The sequence below is a fragment of the Saccostrea cucullata genome, unplaced genomic scaffold (genome assembly GCF_032062105.1).
Source record: "Saccostrea cucullata isolate Sc308-1 unplaced genomic scaffold, CSIRO_AGI_Scuc_v1 ctg12026, whole genome shotgun sequence".
Lineage (NCBI taxonomy): Eukaryota > Metazoa > Mollusca > Bivalvia > Ostreida > Ostreidae > Saccostrea > Saccostrea cuccullata.
This window is the reverse complement of record NW_026922372.1, coordinates 1-19,971: the sequence shown is the minus strand read 5'-3', so window position 1 is coordinate 19,971 and position 19,971 is coordinate 1. Positions and strand designations below refer to the sequence as shown.

General features: G+C 34.2%; 2 protein-coding genes and 1 pseudogene across 2 annotated transcripts; 1 reads left to right on the top strand and 2 right to left on the bottom strand.

Annotated features, from left to right (window-relative positions):
• Window positions 1-1,016: 1,016 nt before the first annotated feature.
• Window positions 1,017-2,961, bottom strand: LOC134261683 (actin-6-like; annotated as a pseudogene).
• Window positions 2,962-10,349: 7,388 nt separating this feature from the next.
• On the bottom strand, window positions 10,350-12,479 carry LOC134261684 (actin-6-like). The gene is made up of 6 exons (XM_062744096.1): window positions 12,342-12,479; window positions 11,969-12,208; window positions 11,679-11,817; window positions 11,451-11,558; window positions 11,142-11,333; window positions 10,350-11,004 (listed from the first exon to the last, which is right to left on the bottom strand). Exons 1-6 carry the CDS (start codon window positions 12,477-12,479, stop codon window positions 10,679-10,681), a joined length of 1,143 nt encoding a protein of 380 aa, XP_062600080.1. The 3' UTR covers window positions 10,350-10,678.
• A 2,960-nt stretch (window positions 12,480-15,439) lies between these two features.
• On the top strand, window positions 15,440-19,669 carry LOC134261685 (glutathione hydrolase 7-like; the record flags this gene model as incomplete). The annotated part of the gene is made up of 11 exons (XM_062744098.1): window positions 15,440-15,611; window positions 16,780-16,912; window positions 17,202-17,304; window positions 17,399-17,550; window positions 17,770-17,893; window positions 18,013-18,080; window positions 18,263-18,336; window positions 18,493-18,692; window positions 18,962-19,064; window positions 19,319-19,440; window positions 19,578-19,669. Coding segments are annotated over exons 1-11 (1,211 nt in total), but the record flags the coding sequence as incomplete, so codon positions are not given.
• Window positions 19,670-19,971: the final 302 nt, after the last annotated feature.

Here is a 19,971-nt window from a genome sequence, read left to right as displayed (position 1 = left end):
TTTATTGCATCATGAAATTCCATGAAACATATGGAGATAACGAACAATATTCAAGATCAAAAGTCCATAAAACAATACAAAATAGGGGTAGAACAAACACGGACCTCCAAAACATTGGAGGGGGATCAGGTGCCATGGAGAAGTGAGCATCCATTGTCGACCGGTCATAACCGCTGTGTGCTCGATCCGTGTCGTGATCAGGAAATTGCGGAAAAATCCACTGTCAATTCAGTGTATAGATGATGGGCTCTGACGAAATGATTACTTTAATCGAGAAATTCTTGTTTCATCAACTTATTCAGCAATAATTTACCTCGTTTTAGAAATTGTTCATACGTAGAGCACATATTGTATCGACATAAGAATGGAAATTACCTTAATTGACAGTACGTCGTGGATGTATGTAAATGTTGAGTTGAAGAACACAGCAAGTGTTTTCTTCTTTTTACGCATAAGATTTTGCACAAATTCTGCTCCATATGAAAACAAAAATAGGTCTGCTAATAACAGGGCGCATTGGAAGACCTTGTCCCCAAAAACGACATAGATGTTGTCAGAAACTCAAGCATCTTTTTGATGTCAACTTCAGAGAACTTGTGTGTAAAATCATAATGTTTTTAAACAAAATAATTTTGCAAATGACCAATGACAAGGTAAGTAAATTAATGAGTTCCATTTTTACTGAAAAAGCAGCTGTCACTGAATAAATAAATAAATAAATAACAATAAATATGTATACAAATCATTTGAACATAAATGAAACATTTTTTTAATACACGTGTAAAATAAATCGCACAATTCGCGCATGTCCTCATTCATTCATTTATATTCAAACATCCGATGTACATGTATGTATACGTGACTTTTTCAAAATGCCAAATATTAAAATTGGAAGAGATGCACACTCACAAGCACTTGAAAATGCTTTCTCCAACAGTTCTGTTGGAATTGCCAAATTATCAAAATGATAGTTTTCAAGACAATGAAGTGACAAGTCATGGCTACACTTGGGATGCAAAACATTAGTATTGTCTGCGAGGACAATTATCTCCGTCTGTTTAAATTCTGAGGTAGAGATTTGGTCGTACTGCCCGGTTACATAATATCAGCAGTTCTTCATTAAAATGTTCATAAAGAAATAGTAAAATCAAAAGCACTTCCGGTGAACGATTCCGGGCCCGCATTCGTCGTACTCCTGTTTGGTGATCCACATTTGTTGGAAGGTGGAGAGAGAACCCAGGATTGATCCGCCTATCCAAACCGAGTACTTCCGCTCAGGGGCGGCGTTGATCTTAACTTTAGCTGAACTTGGTGAGATAGCTGTTAGCTCCTTAGTCAGTCTGTCTTTTAAACCCGGGAACATGGTGGATCCCCCGGAAAGAACAATATTACTGTACATGTCTCTCCGGATGTCGATGTCACATCCCATTATAGAGTTGTGGATTTGTTCATGAATACCACCACACTCTCGACCTGTGAAGATAAATATCAAAGTATAAATGATTACAATGTATATTACTTTGAATTATTGTTTAAAAAGTGAAACTTTCCTAGATGCAAAAAACTCGGATAATTTTTTCAAAGGATTTCTGAGAACATAAAGCTCACCTGAAAATGCTGGTTGGAATAATACTTCCGGACCTCGGAAGCGTTCGTTTCCAATGGTGATAACTTGTCCGTCCGGAAGTTCGTACGATTTTTCTAGGGCGGATGATTGTGCTGAGGCAAAGAGCTCGTGTTCAAAATCCAGAGCCACATAACAGAGATTCTCTTTGATGTCACGAACGATTTCATGTTCAGCTGAAATGGAATTGAAAACTGGTTTCAAAATACTAACTAGTACTTAAATAAACGAATATGCAAGATTTGAAGAATATGCGTTTTAAAAAGAAAGAATTGTAACAATGAACTGAAATCTCACCTGAGTTAACGAAGTTGTATCCACGTTCATGAAGTATTCTTTGTAAATATTTGGTCAAATCTCTACCTGCCAAATCAACTCGCTTAATGGCATGGGGTAGCGCGTAGCCTGTAAAGTTGAAAATACAAAATGTCTGATTAGATCTTCTCGGGAAGATTATTAAAGGAAAAATATTTTTCAGCATTTTTGCAATCAATTTTCAAAGTTTAATGTGAAACCTTACCTTCGTATATTGGAACTATATGGGAGACTCCATCACCCGAATCAAACACGATCCCGGTAGTTTTTCCAGAGCCATACAGAGAAAGGACGGCTTGGATGCTGACGTAAAACCCTGGGACATTGAATGTCTCAAACATGATCTAAAAAAGAAATGAATTTTCCGGTCTACATTTTTACAAGTTTTGACCTCGGAAGCAAATTACAATAAATTGAACGAATATCTTTACGTAAACTATAAACATAGCAAACTAACATATTTAAAACAGAGAGAGAGAGAGAGAGAGAGAGAGATTGTTACTTGGGTCATTCTCTCGCGGTTGATTTTGGGGTTGAGTGGCGCTTCCGTTAGTATCACCGGGTGGTCCTCGGGTGCCACCCGCAGCTCGTTGTAGAAGGTGTGGTGCCAGATCTTTTCCATGTCGTCCCAGTTGGTGACGATTCCGTGCTCCACGGGATAATTCAGAGACAACACACCTCTGTGGTTCTGGGCTTCGTCTCCAATGTAGCAATCTTTACATTCCCGCCATTACAATCTGTGAACATAAATTACAATTTTCTTAATTGTATTTATTAATTTTTTCTCCTAGTTTTAACGAATCACTTGTTCAATTATTTTTTTATTTTATGATATAATAGATTGATATTTTAAAATACTTACATCATATCTGGGTCTTCCTGTGATGGCGGGAAAAACGGCCCTCGGGGCGTCATCCCCGGCAAAGCCCGCTTTGCACATCCCTGAACCGTTGTCAATAACAACGGGTGCAGTATCGTCTTCCATTATGTTGATAGGCATGTTTAATGCGTTTTTTAAATTAAGATTCCTGAAAAAACATTAAATAATATTATAGGTTTGTCTCAAATTTTTATTTTCATTTTAAAAATAAAATCTTTCGTACGTTGCATGCTTAAAAAATATTTACTGGTACACCATATAGAAGAGCAATCCATTAAAACTGAAGTTTAATTAGACATAACACAAAAATATAAAAAAAAAATCACTTTAAAATAACTTACCTCTTTCAATTTGCCTTGTTCAGTTTTCAGTGCTTTCTGCAGTTTGATTTCAATCTGTCAGAGTACACCCTTATATACCTGTACAAATTGTGAAAACTCTGAAAACATTTCAGGAATTGGGTAATTTAAGTATTCAACAGAGCTGTTCGCTTCCAAACAAGGAGATGTCTCCTCCCTTAATACCTTATATGTAAAGGGAGTTTAAATCTAAAAATAGCTATTTTAAATGGGTAGATATATTTACAATTTTGTTGTGCTTTTTGATTTCTTGAGTCAGTGAATATTTATTACTAGCAGTTTTTGGCAAAATATTGTTTACTTTCAACCATCATTATATCGAATTTATTTATTTCTAGATATACATAAAAAGTATACTTTATTAAAGAATGTTAAATATTATTTATTAACATTTTTGTTGATGACGTTGATGTTATTATTTATCTACGGGAACTTGTCAAGACAACAATACCAGGCCTATATGAAATAATCTGAGTTTGGGAGGGGGGGGGGGGCACAACTATACATTTTCAGTTGAGGGGGGACACAATCAACTACCAAAGGTTCCTTGACAAGAAAAAAAAGTCATCAGACTATATTATTGAGGGGACAAAAACGTGTAGTAGCTATGTCCTTTATAGTATTCTATATATCGACAAAATAAGGGGTCACATACTCCATGCCCCCCCCCCTCCCCCCGCTCGTCCGATTCCTGAGGTCATGAGTAATACTAGTATTTCTTACCTGCTTAATAAAGTAAGAGTTTATTGTGTTATACGTACATAGTATATAAATACGATTACAAATATACGGACATAATTCATGAATTGTGAGTTAACGTCATAGAAATACCCCCCCCCCCCCCTTTCCAAATAAAGAAAAGATAAGTAAATTCAATAATTAGAATAAGGTGAAGATGAAATCCGATATTGGAGATTAACAGCATTATGAGTATAGCGAAATTCAGAAGCTATCACCGAAGTTGATTTTGTTTTCAATTAGGTTAATCGTCAAGGTCAAAGGGCCAGAAATCTTACCATGCTCGAAAATATCCTGTCACAGGTAATGCGCTGTCAAATATGAAAGCTCTGTTTCTTCTCAATCTAAAGTTATAGGGGAAAACTTAACATCTTTTGAAAAGTAGGCCAAACTTCAAGGTCATAAGATAAAAATTTATAGTGTATAAATATTAAGATAATTAAGTCAATTCATATCAAAATATTGTATATGATTTTTGAATATTACAGTGACTATGTTGTATTTACAATATTTTCATACCACCATGGGTAAATTGGTTTAATGTTTCATTATGTACATTGTCTCTATTTTATGTAATAATAAACTTGTATCTGTGTTATGCCCCCAGTGGGACCATGATTGGAAATAAATGCTATTCTATTCTATTCTAATCTATTCTGTATTTAGAAAGGTCTTGTCACAAACAATACACAGGTAATGACAGGTTTAATCAAAAACCAAAACGCTACAGTTCTGCAGCTAGACAAAGGTTAAAGTTTTTGAAAAGAAGGTCAGTCTTCAAGGTCACGGGGTTAAAAAATCATGGTGTTTTTAGAAAAGGTCTTGTCACAGGTACTAGTAATACATATGTTTTATATGAAAGGCCTACACTTTCTCTTCTCATTCAAAAGAGTATGACCAAGTTTCAAGTTTTGTGACGGACGGACAGACGAATTAGATTTAACGTCCCCTCGCTTTCGCGAAAGCGGGGGATATTTAATTCAACTATCATTTGACAAAGAAAAAAATCATATATTTTAGTTTTAAAATGTGATCATTTTTGTATATCTTTATGTGGCGCTCGGTGCTCTTCTTCCAATTAGGAGATCAATATAATATAAAAATGGCCACAACCACCCAGCCCTCTTAACATTCAAAATCTAATGCTAGTATAAATCTTTCCAATGAATTGAATGTTGTCGCAACACTCAAATGGAGCATTTGAATATTTTGCATCAGAAATAAGTTAAATGCAATATTTCTACTTGAAAATATTTTATTGCATCATGAAATTCTATGAAACATATGGAGATAACGAACAATATTTAAGATCAAAAGTCCATAAAACAATACAAAATAGGAGTAGAACAAACACGGACCTCCAAAACATTGGAGGGGGATCAGGTGCCATGGAGAAGTGAGCATCCATTGTCGACCAGTCATAACCGCTGTGTGCTCGATCCGTGTCGTGATCAGGAAATTGCGGAAAAATCCATTGTCAATTCAGTGTATAGATAATGGACTCTGACGAAATGATTACTTCAATCGAGAAATTCTTGTTTCATCAACTTATTTAGCAATAATTTACCTCGTTTTAGAAATTGTTCATACGTAGAGCACATATTGTATCGACATAAGAATGGAAATTACCTTAATTGACAATACGTCGTCAATATATCTAAATATCGAGTTGAAGGCCACAGCATATTGTTTTCTTCTTTTTACGCATAAGATTTTGCACAAATTCTGCTTCATATAAATAAAAAATAGGTCTGCTAATAACAGGGCGCATTGGAAGACCTGGTCCCCCAATACGACATAGATGTTGTCAGAAAACTCAAACATCTTTTTGATGTCAACTTCAAAGAACTTATGTGTAAAATCATAATGTTTTTAAACAAAATAATTTTGCAAATGACCAATGACAATGTAAGTAAATTAATGAGTTCCATTTTTATTGAAAAAGCAGCTGTCAATGAATAAATAAATAGATAAATAACAATAAATAAAATATGTATACAAATCATTTGAACATAAATGAAACATAATACACGTGTAAACACCCATTCTCAATATAAGGGCTCAAATAATGTCGCCTCATTTTCATTTAAAAGAAATACCACTGATGTAATTTCTAAATCAACATTATAAATAGTCATATAACAATGAATAAGAATTCATATAATTATCAATCTGAAAGGGTATTTAAGGAGTTCCAAATTCAAATATAGTAGCCTATTTGAAATGTACGTTACTGTCGCCGAGGCAAATATTATTCTGAATCCCCTCTGTGTAATATATAGTTTTGATTCTTAAGTAAAAATTTTCTGATAAGTTAAACCTTGTATCATATATATTTCTTTTCATAACAATAAATACGTTTTCTTTGTGATAATATATAATTTTTATTGTGCAATGTCCCTGTCGCTTAATTCTATTTCAACCACATTACAAGCAAACACAAAGATTTTACACCTGATAGTTTTGTTCTCCTTAATTTATTGATGGGCTAAATTTGAAATTTCAATAGATTAATTACTCCTACTTAGAAAATGTAACATGAAATTGAACAATATGAGCAACTTTTATAAATATGTTTACGGAATGAAAGACATTTTCAATCGTAGAGATAAGAAAGAAATGTACGTTACCTATATTCTTCCATTAAGAATATATATTAAGTAGAAAATATGAGACTACTCTGAATAAGCAACCCCTTTTATTTCCTATCTAGCTTGTAACACGAGCTTTGATTGGTTACAAAGTCGGGTGTAAATATCCGTGCACCCGACTTGAGCCATTCTCTATAGTAAAAACCAAATAACAGATTGAGTCAAACGCTAGATGTTTACAAAGTATTTTTATGATCACAGAGGAAATAAATTCGTTATCCAGGTCCAATCAAGGGTGTACGGGGATTTACCCCGGGTTGTATTCCATACACCCTTCGGCCTTCGGCCTCAGGGTGTATGGAATAAAACCCGGGGTAAATCCCCGTACACCCTTGATTGAACCTGGATAACTAATATTATCCTGTAAAATGGCAAAGACGTTTTGCTTAACACAATTAAAACTAGTGCTAATTGTAACGGGGACCGTTACAGATGTTCCCCAAACGCTCCCCAACTCCCTTTCGGTGCCATATTCCCTGTAAGCTTCATTAAATAACACAAACTCTATGGATTTGAGACTTTAACAACGTTTATCCAGAAATGTACCATGCTCATTCAAATTTTAGCATTGCATGTGTGCGCATGTGAATGCATGTACGTAATGACCATATCATCTTGTCTACACAATCTATATATTTTAATATACTAAATATTAAAATATTTAATCCAAGAGTATTAAAAAAATTCGCCCATTCAAGTGTATTTTTGATTTTCCCCATTTCGCGTGCACGCACGTGCATACATGAGCATTGTGACCATACCTTCTTGTAGAAGTCCATTATATATATATATCTATGTTCCAAATCCCATCTTGTTTGGTTGAAAACCAAGGGAGTTATAACTGTTAAAAGTTTCAGCCAATCAGATTGCAGCTCACGTACACGCACGAGTATGCATGTGCATGGTGACCATACCTTCTTGTAGAAGGTCATTTTATATATCTCTGTTCCAAATCCCATCCTGTTTGGTTGAGAACCAAGGGAGTTATAGCTATTTAAAGTTTCAGCCAATCTGATTGCAGCGCACGTGCATGCACGTGTTTTCATGATAATTTCTATATATCATGTTGTAGGACATCCTAATGCATGGCAATGTTCAAAATTTCAAAGGATTTCGTCAAAAAACAAGAAAGATATTGAGACTTTAGTTTCAGCCAATCAGAGCGAAGCGCACGTGCATGCGCGTGAGATCTTGCTTTTTAGATCATGTCATCTTGTCTACACTACTAATATATCCTTACAATATAAATTTCAAAAGTTTTCATCAAAAAATAGAAAAGTTACGGCTATATCCATTATATTGGTCATTTCACGTGTTGCACGTGCTCGCTCTTGCAAGCACGTGCGCGCAAATTGGCATGTTGACAATGTCATCTCATCTACATTTATAATATGTCTACATATTCTAAATATCAAAGCATGACATCAAAAAATGTAAAAGTTACGGCAATTTCAAGTATACTGGTCATTTCACGTGTTGCACGTGCGCGCTCTTGCAAGCACGTGCGTGCAAAATGACCCTCGTTCCGCAAATCTACATAACATGCCTACTTATCCTAAAAAGGTTTCCCCTTAATCGGATGTGTACTTTACAAGATCATTCGCGGACAAAATTTTCCCAAGAAGAAAAATAATAATAATAAGAAACAGAGTAAAAACAATATGTTCCCCAACTTCGTTTGGGGAACATAATTATTTTTTACATGAAAAGTGATCATTTGAAATGTACGTGACTGAAATGTACGTTACCATGAAATTCGAATTAAGTGAATCTCGCACGAATTTTCATGTATTCTCATACTTTCACACACTCGAATGTGTACACAAAGGAAAGTTTTAAAGATTGGAGGTCGGCTAAATCCCAAAATTAATGAAAAGAAACGTTTCTGCTGAGGAAAAAAAATATATTAAGGTCAATTATATGTAATATAATTTTGATACCTGGTATATATTTCTGAATACGAGACCTGTATGATGTATTTCTTATGATATGCAAGTTCAAATAGTATCAATATATTGCGTGTCTAACGTACGCTTGTGGAAGAGAATTGATTTTTATATTTGAAATGTACGTTACGTATGGTAACGTACATTTTACGTATTTCTAACTGACATTTTTTTAAATTTAGTCAATGAATTGCGTTATACGAGCGAAACAAAATTATCGTTACAATCCATTTGACAACTGGCCACATAAATCCATCTAAATGCACCCCTAATCCTCGTAAATGTTTTAGACTGTTACCACATGCTAGAAAATTTATTTCTAAGTGTCTTAAATTCATCTTTGGCAACCTTTTTGCAGTTTGTTTACTTTTAATATGCGACATTTCGTCAATATTAATTTAAATGTTGTTGATAATTTAAAACAAGGTATGCATAGGCTTATAATTGGTAAAAAAAAAAGAAACAAAAAATAGAAAAAAAGGAAACACAAGACGGTCACGTATATTTCAAATACTGAAAGACACACAATACTCAGTTTTGTTTGAATCATTGCATTTTGGGTTATATTTTTCCCGATCTGCTGAAAAGCACGTATGTTTGTGTTTTGAAAAACGATGTTGCAACATAATAAATGAAATTGTTAACAAACTGTCGATGGATATATTCGGAATAGATTTATGTTAAGTTTCAATGGCCAAACACGAGCATTTGTTAGATTATAGCAAAATACGTCTGACTTTTTTTGTCTGTACCCTTGCACACAGGTAGAAGTAACTAGGCTACGACCGGTGTCAATTTCAGCGAAACAGCACAAAAGAATGGTAATGAACTGAGGTGGAGGGGAATCTCCAATAATATGTGAAATGAACGTTATCGAAGTGACGTGACATTCATGTAGTTGATGACAAATAACATCGTTTGTTACATTATGATTTCTTATATTACTGCCTTAAAACGCTTCATTGAAATGATTTTTATGTCAATAATTGTTTTTTTTTTCAAAATTTTCTTATTACTAATTTACATATTATTACAAGCTTGAAATGTACGTTACCTACTCATATTCTGAGGCAATCGTGTCTTTATAGTGGTGATTGCGACATGTAACACAATGTGATTACATAGAGAATCTTTTTTTTAATAAACTGAAACAAAACGATGAATTTTTAGATGAATTTTAAGCTTTTTATTAAACAGAAATATATCTTGAAATGTACGTTACATTTAAGTAGTTTTCTAAATCGGCATGGATATATGTTAAAAAAGACAGTAACTACAAAATAGAATTTTACTACATGTACATGTTAGGTTCCAGTATCTATAGAAAATGACAAGATTCCAAACCGATCGCTCTAAACAAAACAGAGAGAAGAATTTAAAGCATATATTTAAAAAATGTTTTTATACATCTGGATCAAAAAGTAACCATTGTTTTTGGAAAGGAAAAATCAAACGCACGTTCGTATGCCGAGAAAATATGTTGCTGACAGAGTTGGTAGGATGTGCTGGTGTTAAGATGAGCTATTCCAATTGTGATTTTAATGACTACATTTTTTTTTACATATCTTTTTGGACATTGAAGAAAGAGTAACGTACATTTCAAGCTACATTTCTGAATAAAATCACCCTCTGCTTTATCGTCTTGTCATTATTCCATGTATTATAATTTGATGAAAAAAAATCTGGAAACAAAATCTTCAGATACTTTCTTTCAAAAATAATTGATAGAAAAATTATTTTCTTGAACTTCATTTTTTAAAAAATCAGAGAGGCATTTGTGCCCTTACATTGAGAATGGGTGAAAATAAATCGCACAATTCGCGCATGTCCTCATTCATTCATTTATATTCAAACATCCGATGTACATGTATAAGTGAAATTCTTCAAAATGCCAAATATTAAAATTGGAAGAGACGCACACTCACCACAAGCACTTGAAAATGCTATCTCCAACAGTTCTGTTGGAATTGTCAAATTATCAAAATGATAGTTTTCAAGTCAATGAAATGACAAGTCATGGCTACATTTGGATGCAAAACATCAGTATTGTTTTCGAGGACAATTATCTCCGTCTGTTTAAATTATGAGGTAGAAAATTGGCCATACTGCCCGGTTACATAATATCAGCAATCCATCATTAAAATGTTCATAAAGAAATAGTAAAATCAAAAGCACTTCCGGTGAACGATTCCGGGCCCGCATTCATCGTACTCCTGTTTAGTGATCCACATTTGTTGGAAGGTGGAGAGAGAACCCAGGATTGATCCGCCTATCCAAACCGAGTACTTCCGTTCAGGTGCGGCGTTGATCTTAACTTTAGCTGAACTTGGTGAGATAGCTGTTAGCTCCTTAGTCAGTCTGTCTTTTAAACCCGAGAACATGGTGGATCCCCCGGAAAGAACAATATTACTGTACATGTCTCTCCGGATGTCGATGTCACATCCCATTATAGAGTTGTGGATTTGTTCATGAATACCACCACACTCTCGACCTTTGAAGATAAATATCAAAGTATAAATGATTACAATGTATATTACTTTGAATTATTGTTTAAAAAGTGAAACTTTCTTAGATGCAAAAAACTCGAATAATTTTTTCAAAGGATTTCTCTGAGAACATAAAGCTCACCTGAAAATGCTGGTTGGAATAATACTTCCGGACCTCGGAAGCGTTCGTTTCCAATGGTGATAACTTGTCCGTCCGGAAGTTCGTACGATTTTTCTAGGGCGGATGATCGTGCTGAGGCAAAGAGCTCGTGTTCAAAATCCAGAGCCACATAACACAGATTCTCTTTGATGTCACGAACGATTTCCTGTTCAGCTGAAATGGAATTGAAAACTGGTTTCAAAATTTTAGTACTTAAATAAACGAATATGTAAGATTTGAAGAATATGATTTTTAAAAAGAAAGACTTGTAACAATGAACTGAAATCTCACCTGAGTTAACGAAGTTGTATCCACGTTCATGAAGTATTCTTTGTAAATATTTGGTCAAATCTCTACCTGCCAAATCAACTCGCTTAATGGCATGGGGAAGAGCGTAGCCTGTAAAGTTGAAAATACAAAAAATTATGTGTGATTAGATCTTCTGGGGAATATTATTAAAGGAAAAATATTTTTAGGCATTTTTGCAATCAATTTTCAAAGTATAATGTAAAACCTTACCTTCGTATATTGGAACAATATGGGAAACTCCATCTCCCGAATCGAACACGATCCCGGTAGTTTTTCCAGAGCCATACAGAGAAAGGACTGCTTGGATGCTGACGTAAAACCCTGGGACATTGAATGTCTCAAACATGATCTATAAAAAAAGAAATGAATTTTCCGGTCTATATTTTTACAAGTTTTGACCTCGGAAGCAAATTACAATAAATTGAACGAACATCTTTACGTAAACTGTAAACATAGCAATCTAACATATTTAAGAGAGAGAGAGAAAGAGAGATTGTTACTTGGGTCATTCTCTCGCGGTTGATTTTGGGGTTGAGTGGCGCTTCCGTTAGTATCACCGGGTGGTCCTCGGGTGCCACCCGCAGCTCGTTGTAGAAGGTGTGGTGCCAGATCTTTTCCATGTCGTCCCAGTTGGTGACGATTCCGTGCTCCACGGGATAATTCAGAGACAACACACCTCTGTGGTTCTGGGCTTCGTCTCCAATGTAGCAATCTTTACCTCCCATTCCCGCCATTACAATCTGTGAACATATTAAATTACAATTTACAATTTCTTAATTGTATTTATTATTTTTTTCTCCTAGTTTTAACGAATCACTTGATAAATTATTTTTTATTTTATGATATCATAGATTGATATTTTAAAATACTTACATCATATCTGGGTCTTCCTGTGATGGCGGGAAAAACGGCCCTCGGGGCGTCATCCCCAGCAAAGCCCGCCTTGCACATCCCTGAACCGTTGTCAATAACAACGGGGGCAGTATCGTCTTCCATTATGTTGATAGGCATCTTTAATGCTTTCGTTTGGTTTTTGAAATTAAGATTTCTGAAATAATATTCATAATATGAATAAATCAACTTTGATTTAAAGTTTATCTCAGATATTAATTTTTTTTTTTGAAAAATAAAAATAAATAGAGAGATCTTTCGGACCGTGCATAAATCAACTTTTAAAGAAAATAATGATTTAGATAGTAAAGCAAGTCTTTAATCAATGAACAACACAAAAATGAAAGAAAATCACAAAATTAGAAAACTTACCTTCTTAAAATCACTTTGTCTTGTTGAGATTTCAGTTTTGCAGTTTGATTTCAATCCTTCCAGAGTATACCCCTTATATACCTGAACGGATTGTGACAACTCTGAGAACATTTCCAGAATTGGCTAAAATTATTCATCAGAGTCGTTCACTTCCAAACAAGGAGATTGCCTCCTCCCTTTATACCTTATATGTAAAGGGAGCTTTAAATCTAAAAATAGCTATTAGTACTCTACTACTCTAGTTTGCTAGATCTATTTTTGGTTTAAATTACCCTAGATCTAATCGATTTCTTAAGTCATCATTTATTAGAAAATGAACATGTATTAATATTATGGGAGAGTATTAATTTTAGTCATCAATATCTATATATAAATGTATATATATTATATGCAATGTTTAAAACGGTTATTATCTTGGGTATCGTTATTTATCTACGGGAACTTATTAGGGTCATATCAGTCCCATTTCTTTATTTCCAACAGAAATATGTATATATATACGTGCACAAATAAAGCAGAAAATCTTTGTTTCAAAAACGTAATACAATGGAAATGGGGAATGATCGTCAATATTTACATCTATACAACCGAATTGTTACAAATGTTTGCACCATTGGACCCATTAAATATAAGAAATACCTATCATATGAAAAGACTTTGAACAGACGTATATTCTGCACAATGCAAGGATGTCCCAAATTACCTTGAATAAGTTTGTGAATTACAATAAAGAGATGTCTCATTTTGCCTTATACTTATAGATGTTTAACCGTTTACTAATGGAATATTTTAAATGCAGCTGTTACATTCTGTCATTTTAATATTCAATTATTTATACTATAAAAATACACATTTTCTGCTATGCTTTGCGGTTCTGATCAATAAAGTAAAACATTCGAAAATTGTTAAACGAAAATTGACAGGTAAGTACAGGATTAGGAGTATAAATTATAAATTAGTTTTAATTAATATTATTGAGCTAGATCTATGAGCTTTGCATTTGAGGGAGGGGGGGGGGGTTAACATTATACATAGAAGTTAAGCATGCACTATTAAGCATGCACTATGTATGGACGAGTTCATAAAGATGTACAGTAATGAGGACAAGGGGGGGGGGGGGGCAAAGATGTATCATGGCGACAGTAGCTATTTATATCATGGAGAATTGACGAGTTAAAGTGTGTGTAAGGGTAGAGGTGGAGAGGTAGTGTCAAACAATAGTCTCCGTTGAAACTCGTTTTTTTTTAACTGATTTTTATGCAAATGTTGACCACCACCCTTCCAAGGCAATGACACATTTTGTTTTAAGTCAGCATCCGAAAATAAATGAAAGTTTCAAATACATGTATGTGAATAGGAATTGAATTACCATACCTAACTTGGAGATGAACAAACTATAACTATATCGATAAAGTATTTTAAGATCTTAACAAATTTTTAAAACAGCTTGTAGAGTCAAATGAGTTACACTGTTGATAACATATGCATATTAGAATAGGAAAATAGGAAAAGATGAATCGACCCCAGATTTAAAAAAAAAATGGAAAAGGGAGGTTAGGGTCCATACCCCAAGTGCCTGTGCTTACAACTACATGTATGTACAACTTTATGTGCCGTTTTTCTAGATTAGGCGAGATGATTCATTGAAGACGCCACAAATGAAGAAAAAAGTCCCATCTATGTGGTCAGTTGAAACTGATGGTGTGCAAGTCAGATTTCCATATCGAGCCCAGAAAGGTAATGTCTATATGGTAGTGTCAGATATACAGCTTCCTACTATAGCTTGAGCTATTGGGTTAATTCTTTAGCTCAATCGGAAGAGCACTGAACTGGCAAGCCAGAGACCCCGGGTTCAATCTCCAGCGGAGGCAATAAATTATGTCTTTGTTACATTTAGCGCCCACATTGGGACCCAGGTGTTATCTGGCGGGTGAGAGTGATTGCCCCCAGAACTTCGCCCCACTGGCATCTGCACTCTGAAAGAGATGAGGACATCTCATTCTCTTGGGGGGGGGGGGCGCAATTCTAGTCCTCGCTACTAACTTGGACTAGTGGGTTAACCCTTTAGCTCAGTCGGTAGAGTACTATAGACTTGCAAGCCAAAGGCTGGGGTTCAATCCTTTAACAGAAAAAAAATGTCTCTAGTCTGTTACATCAATATATAGACTTTATCTAGCTGCATGTTGGGTCAATTAACAGGCCAACAAAACCACTGGCGGATCTTAGGAAGGTGGTTGGTGTGCGGACCATGCTTCTTATCCCCAGTGGATCTTTTCACAAAATATCTTAAATGATTTTTTTTATCCGTGGCCAAACAATTATTTAATTTCAGTAATTGTACTTTAGTGTTTAAGAGAAAATGGTAACAGATTTATCAAAATTAATAAATCTAAGTCGTCCGCGAAATATTTTTTTATATTAAAAGGGCAACAGATACAAAATACATAATAAATAAATATCTACATTTTTACAATCGTTAAATATCTTTTCACATATCACTGCTAAATCATCGATCTTATTTTAAAAAGAAATTCTAAATTGACACTTCTTAGTTAAAAAAAATATACATTTGCAATACCATAATTTATAAATCATTTTATACCGATTAACCTGCTTTTAATCTTTAATTTTTTATTGTTTCTTTTTATCGCCACCTTGCACGAATACTTTCTCGTACTACTTCTTAAATTCCTGCTTGTAATGATCACCGGAAGTTGGGCAAATATGATGATGATCACAGAAAAATAAAAATTGTGAACCTGTTTGTCGACGGTATACCATCTATAGTTAAAAGGGCGTGCTTGTCTGCTGCCTTAATGTAAAGCCAGAGTAGTGGAAGGATGGAAGACGATCGACAAGAACAAATCAACACTAATGAGGGTTAGAAAGCAATATCGAAGCAATTTATTTTGTCATGGTTAACATGGTTCAGTTTTTACATGCATCAAGAATTCTGATTAATAATAAAACAAGATGCCTGAAGATGGGATTCCTACTTGTGTTTGTATTAGATTTTTGCAATCCAATATGTTGTAAACCTTTGGAATAAACCCCTTGATTTTAGCACAGGGACTTATTAGAGTTTCAGTCTGTCTTCATTTTTACCACCTTTAAATTATCATATTCCCCTGTGCTACTATGAAACTAGGGCTTAAAGGGGTGGTAAAAAAAGAGTGCAAATGTATTGTAATGAGGTCATGTGGTTTTAGCGTTTGATGATAATGAAGTGAGTTGTCAAAGGTGTATTAGGTTGAATAATTTGATTTGTCTACTCTTTTAAAATTTAAGAGCAATACAGATTTTACAAATTGTCAAGTATTTGATGCAAATTTTAAACAGGTAATTTAAATGACTTGCTTTATATCAAATTGAATTTATTCTGTCTTTTCTAATCACAGGTAAATTGATTGACCTATAGAGAATCTGAATGCTTTGTAGAAATGTATGAAATGATGATGGTGATGTTTTATTAAGGGGCATTTCCTGATAATAAGTACTCGAGAAAAATAAAGAACCTACAGTGGTAGATGCACAATAATGTTTTAGATGCTGTATTTGAGATAGATTTAGAGATGAGTGATTAGGTTAATGTCTTGTAGCGTTTTATGTACATACGTCTGATACTGTGTAAGTGGAAATTTTAGCGAGACACAAATTAAGCAATTTGTCCATAAAAACTGGTATTTTATTTATAGCGAGAAGTAATTAAAGCGATTTTAAAGTGCTCACTAAATAAACTATTACAAATAAAACAGTTAATTTTTAGCGATATTTAAATTTAGTGATCTCAGTACCCTTGCTAATAATGCCAAAATTAAATCCTCGCTAAAAATTCTGCTTATACGGTATGTAAACATGGAAAAGACAGAAATTTCTAAATAAATAAAGCATTAAAATTTGTAGCCATCATATTCCATAATGTTTCTAAAAGGATGATTGGTGTTCTTTCTTGTTTTATTTTATATTATATGAAACATTTTTGATTCAATTTAATTTTGACTTTGAAAATTTTCTTTTAATCTCATTAAATTGTGTTATTTTTTTCCAGCTGATATTACAAAATTGATAGCAAAAGACAAAACTGTACTGGGTAAAGGGGGACACGTACTGAGTGATGGTCTGAAGAAGGGAGAAACCTCGCCTCTACACCGAGACAAGAAAGTCACCTCAGGGAAAGATTTGTAGGGATTTAATTACTTTTTGAGTAGACAAAGACTGGATACTTGATTGAAGCATTTTATAAAAGTCATTTAATGTTACCGAGATCTCTTTCATACACTTTGAAAAATGTTAAACAGTTTATCATTGAAAATTTATTTTTATGTTATTTCACAAGTTGTAAGAGTAAAGTTCTCATCAATTAAAAGATTTAATATCTGTGCTTTTTTTTTACTTAAATATGGAGAGAATATGTGAAAATAATTAGTAATTATAATATGATTGATCTACTATTCTTACTTTTCCTCATAGAGCCCATTCTCGTGGATTAAAGATCATCATTGCATCATCTGTAGTCTTGGCTGTATCGATAACCATTGCATTGGTGCTATATATTTATTTAGGAAAACCTCAGGTATGTACATGTAAGGGATTATATTTTAACACAAAAGTGGCTTTTTGGGATTTTTCTTCCAACAGATTAAAACTTGTTATGATGTGTTATCTAGGTGGGAGCTTCGGGAGCTGTAGCGTCTGATGTTGGTATTTGTTCTGACCTTGGCCTTGCCGTCCTAGAGAGGGGAGGTAATGCAGTCGATGCCACAGTTACAACACTTCTATGTGCAGGAGTTGTCAACCCTCATAAATCGGGCATTGGAGGGTAAGTACTTCTTATATTTAAGAAAGAAACAAGCATATCTGTAAATGTTTACTAACAAAAGACTGGCAGATTGTTTGATTGAAAAATTTTGTGCCATTATCATATTCCATGATATGAAGCCTTAAATAGTTGTAAAGCAAAATGAATATCTGTTTACAGTAAAGTTATTCCGAATCCCCTTTCATTCAGTTTGTATTTTCATTGCTGTTATATCTACAGGGGTGGGTTCATAATGGTATATGACCACAAAACAAAGTGGAGTGATGTCATCGATTTTAGAGAAACAGCGCCATCTGTTGCCAGGACAGACCTCTTCAAAGGAGACAGAACTTTGATTGAAAGGGCATGATACTATTTAACTGGTTTAGACTTGTTTTATATGCGACAATTTAACCCTATCAAAACCATGTCGAACTTCATATTTATTTTTAAGCGCTGAAACTTTTTTGCATGGAATTGTAGGGCATATTTTCTGTTGGTGTTCCAGGAGAATTGAAAGGACTAGAATCTACTCACAAGAAATATGGAAAGTAAGTCAAAAAAAGATGTTAATATTCCAAATGCTTATCCCTCAATGACTAGGACATGTTTCTTGTTGAATTAATTGGAGCATTTTGAGTGTGAAAACTCCTAATGAGCAAAGTAAGCATTTGAAGTCATTATATGATCACTGTGTATCTGCATACTGAAGAATGATTTTATATTTTATCAGGCTTGCTTGGAGCTCCTTAGTAGACCCTGTTACTTCTCTGGCTAAAGAAGGATTCAAAGTTACTAAGTCTATGGGTGAGTCATTTTCAAATTGTATAGAGCAATGCTTCTTTTTTAACAGAGTATCTGCAGTATTTTACATGATTTAGTCATCAGGCAAATTTTTCTATTTATTCAGTTTTATTATTTTGTGACTAGCATTTTGGATTTTTAACAACTATTTTTTAACAGATGAAATGTTTAAAAGTGGAAAACTGACAGCAAATGACTTAAGTCCAAATCTCCAGAAATACTATGTCAAAGATGGCCGCTTTGTGACTCTGGGGACAAAGATCAGACGGCCTGATTTAGCAGAAATTTTACAGGAGATTTCAGACAAAGGTTCCTCTGCCATATACTATGGGAAATACACCAAAGAAATCATTGATGCTGTGAGTGTTCATTAACACTCAAATATCTTTCTCTTGTAATACATGTATATGATCCTATCTGGTAAGTTCAAGTGCTTAATCTTCATTTGAATATTATTTATAAATCTACCTTGTCAATTTCAATTGTTTGCTTCAAGTCATTAATTGTTGTACATGATCAAGTGAGGGACTGTTTGTGAAATAAAAGAAAGATGTTTGACTTGGTTTTAGTTTATGTTTTGACCTCTTTATGACCTTACTGATGAACCTTTACCCCCCTTCTATTGTAGCTGACCCCCTCCGGTACATCAGGGATCCGTGAGTGGATGACAGAGGTGGATCTAAAGAAATACCAAGTGAAGCACAGGGACAAGGTCCAGACAACTTACCATGGTAGGGGCATTTATTGTGCATTGATTCAAAATTATGTCAGATTTTAGAACTGAAAGGATATTTTAATGGGAATTTTGAGCTCTTCTGTGCCCTTAAACAAGACCTTGCTTCTTAACCAAGGACAGTATGAATGTCTAAATTTGATAAACTGGGTTAATCACTATTACATTTCAAAGAGAAAAAAGAAAAGAAAAGAAAATTAGGTTCTCTTGACGGTAAGATGGTCGATTACAAACATTTTTGTTGTTGTATAGAGAATACCGTGATGACAATTCCTGCTCCTGGTGCTGGACTCTCCGTCTTGTCGGCCCTCAACATGTTAGAGGATTATCCCTTGGTACGGAACAATCCTGAGACGGTACATAGGATGATAGAGGTAAATTATTTTTATAGAAAACTTACAAGTGACCCTAAGCATGTTACATGCATGTATTTTGGAATTCTTAATGAATTATATATTTTTAAAAAAGCATTTGAAAAATTTTTGATGAGTATTTAAATTTTTGTTGATAGGCTTTAAAATTTGCCTGTGCACAGCAGCATCAGTTAGGTGATCCAGACTTTAACAAGGACAGGGTTGACAATGTAACACAAGACATGTTAAGGTATGTCATTTTAGACTTTCTGAGAATTTGATACCTGTCTGTGTAATTGCTTTTTTCCCTCACAACAGGTCTAGAGTTACGGGGGACACATGCAATCTTGTTTATGTGTTTGTTTATGAGTTATGTCCTGTGCGAAGTGGAAGTGACGTGATTTGCATCGGATTGATGTCAACTGCTGCCTTGATTTACACATATGATCTTTGCCAGGGGATGCCCTGCTTTGTAGTGCCCTTGTTAACTCATTTATCTTGAGATGTTTTGAACAGACCATTCAAGGATGTATTTTTCTTGTAGTAAAATAG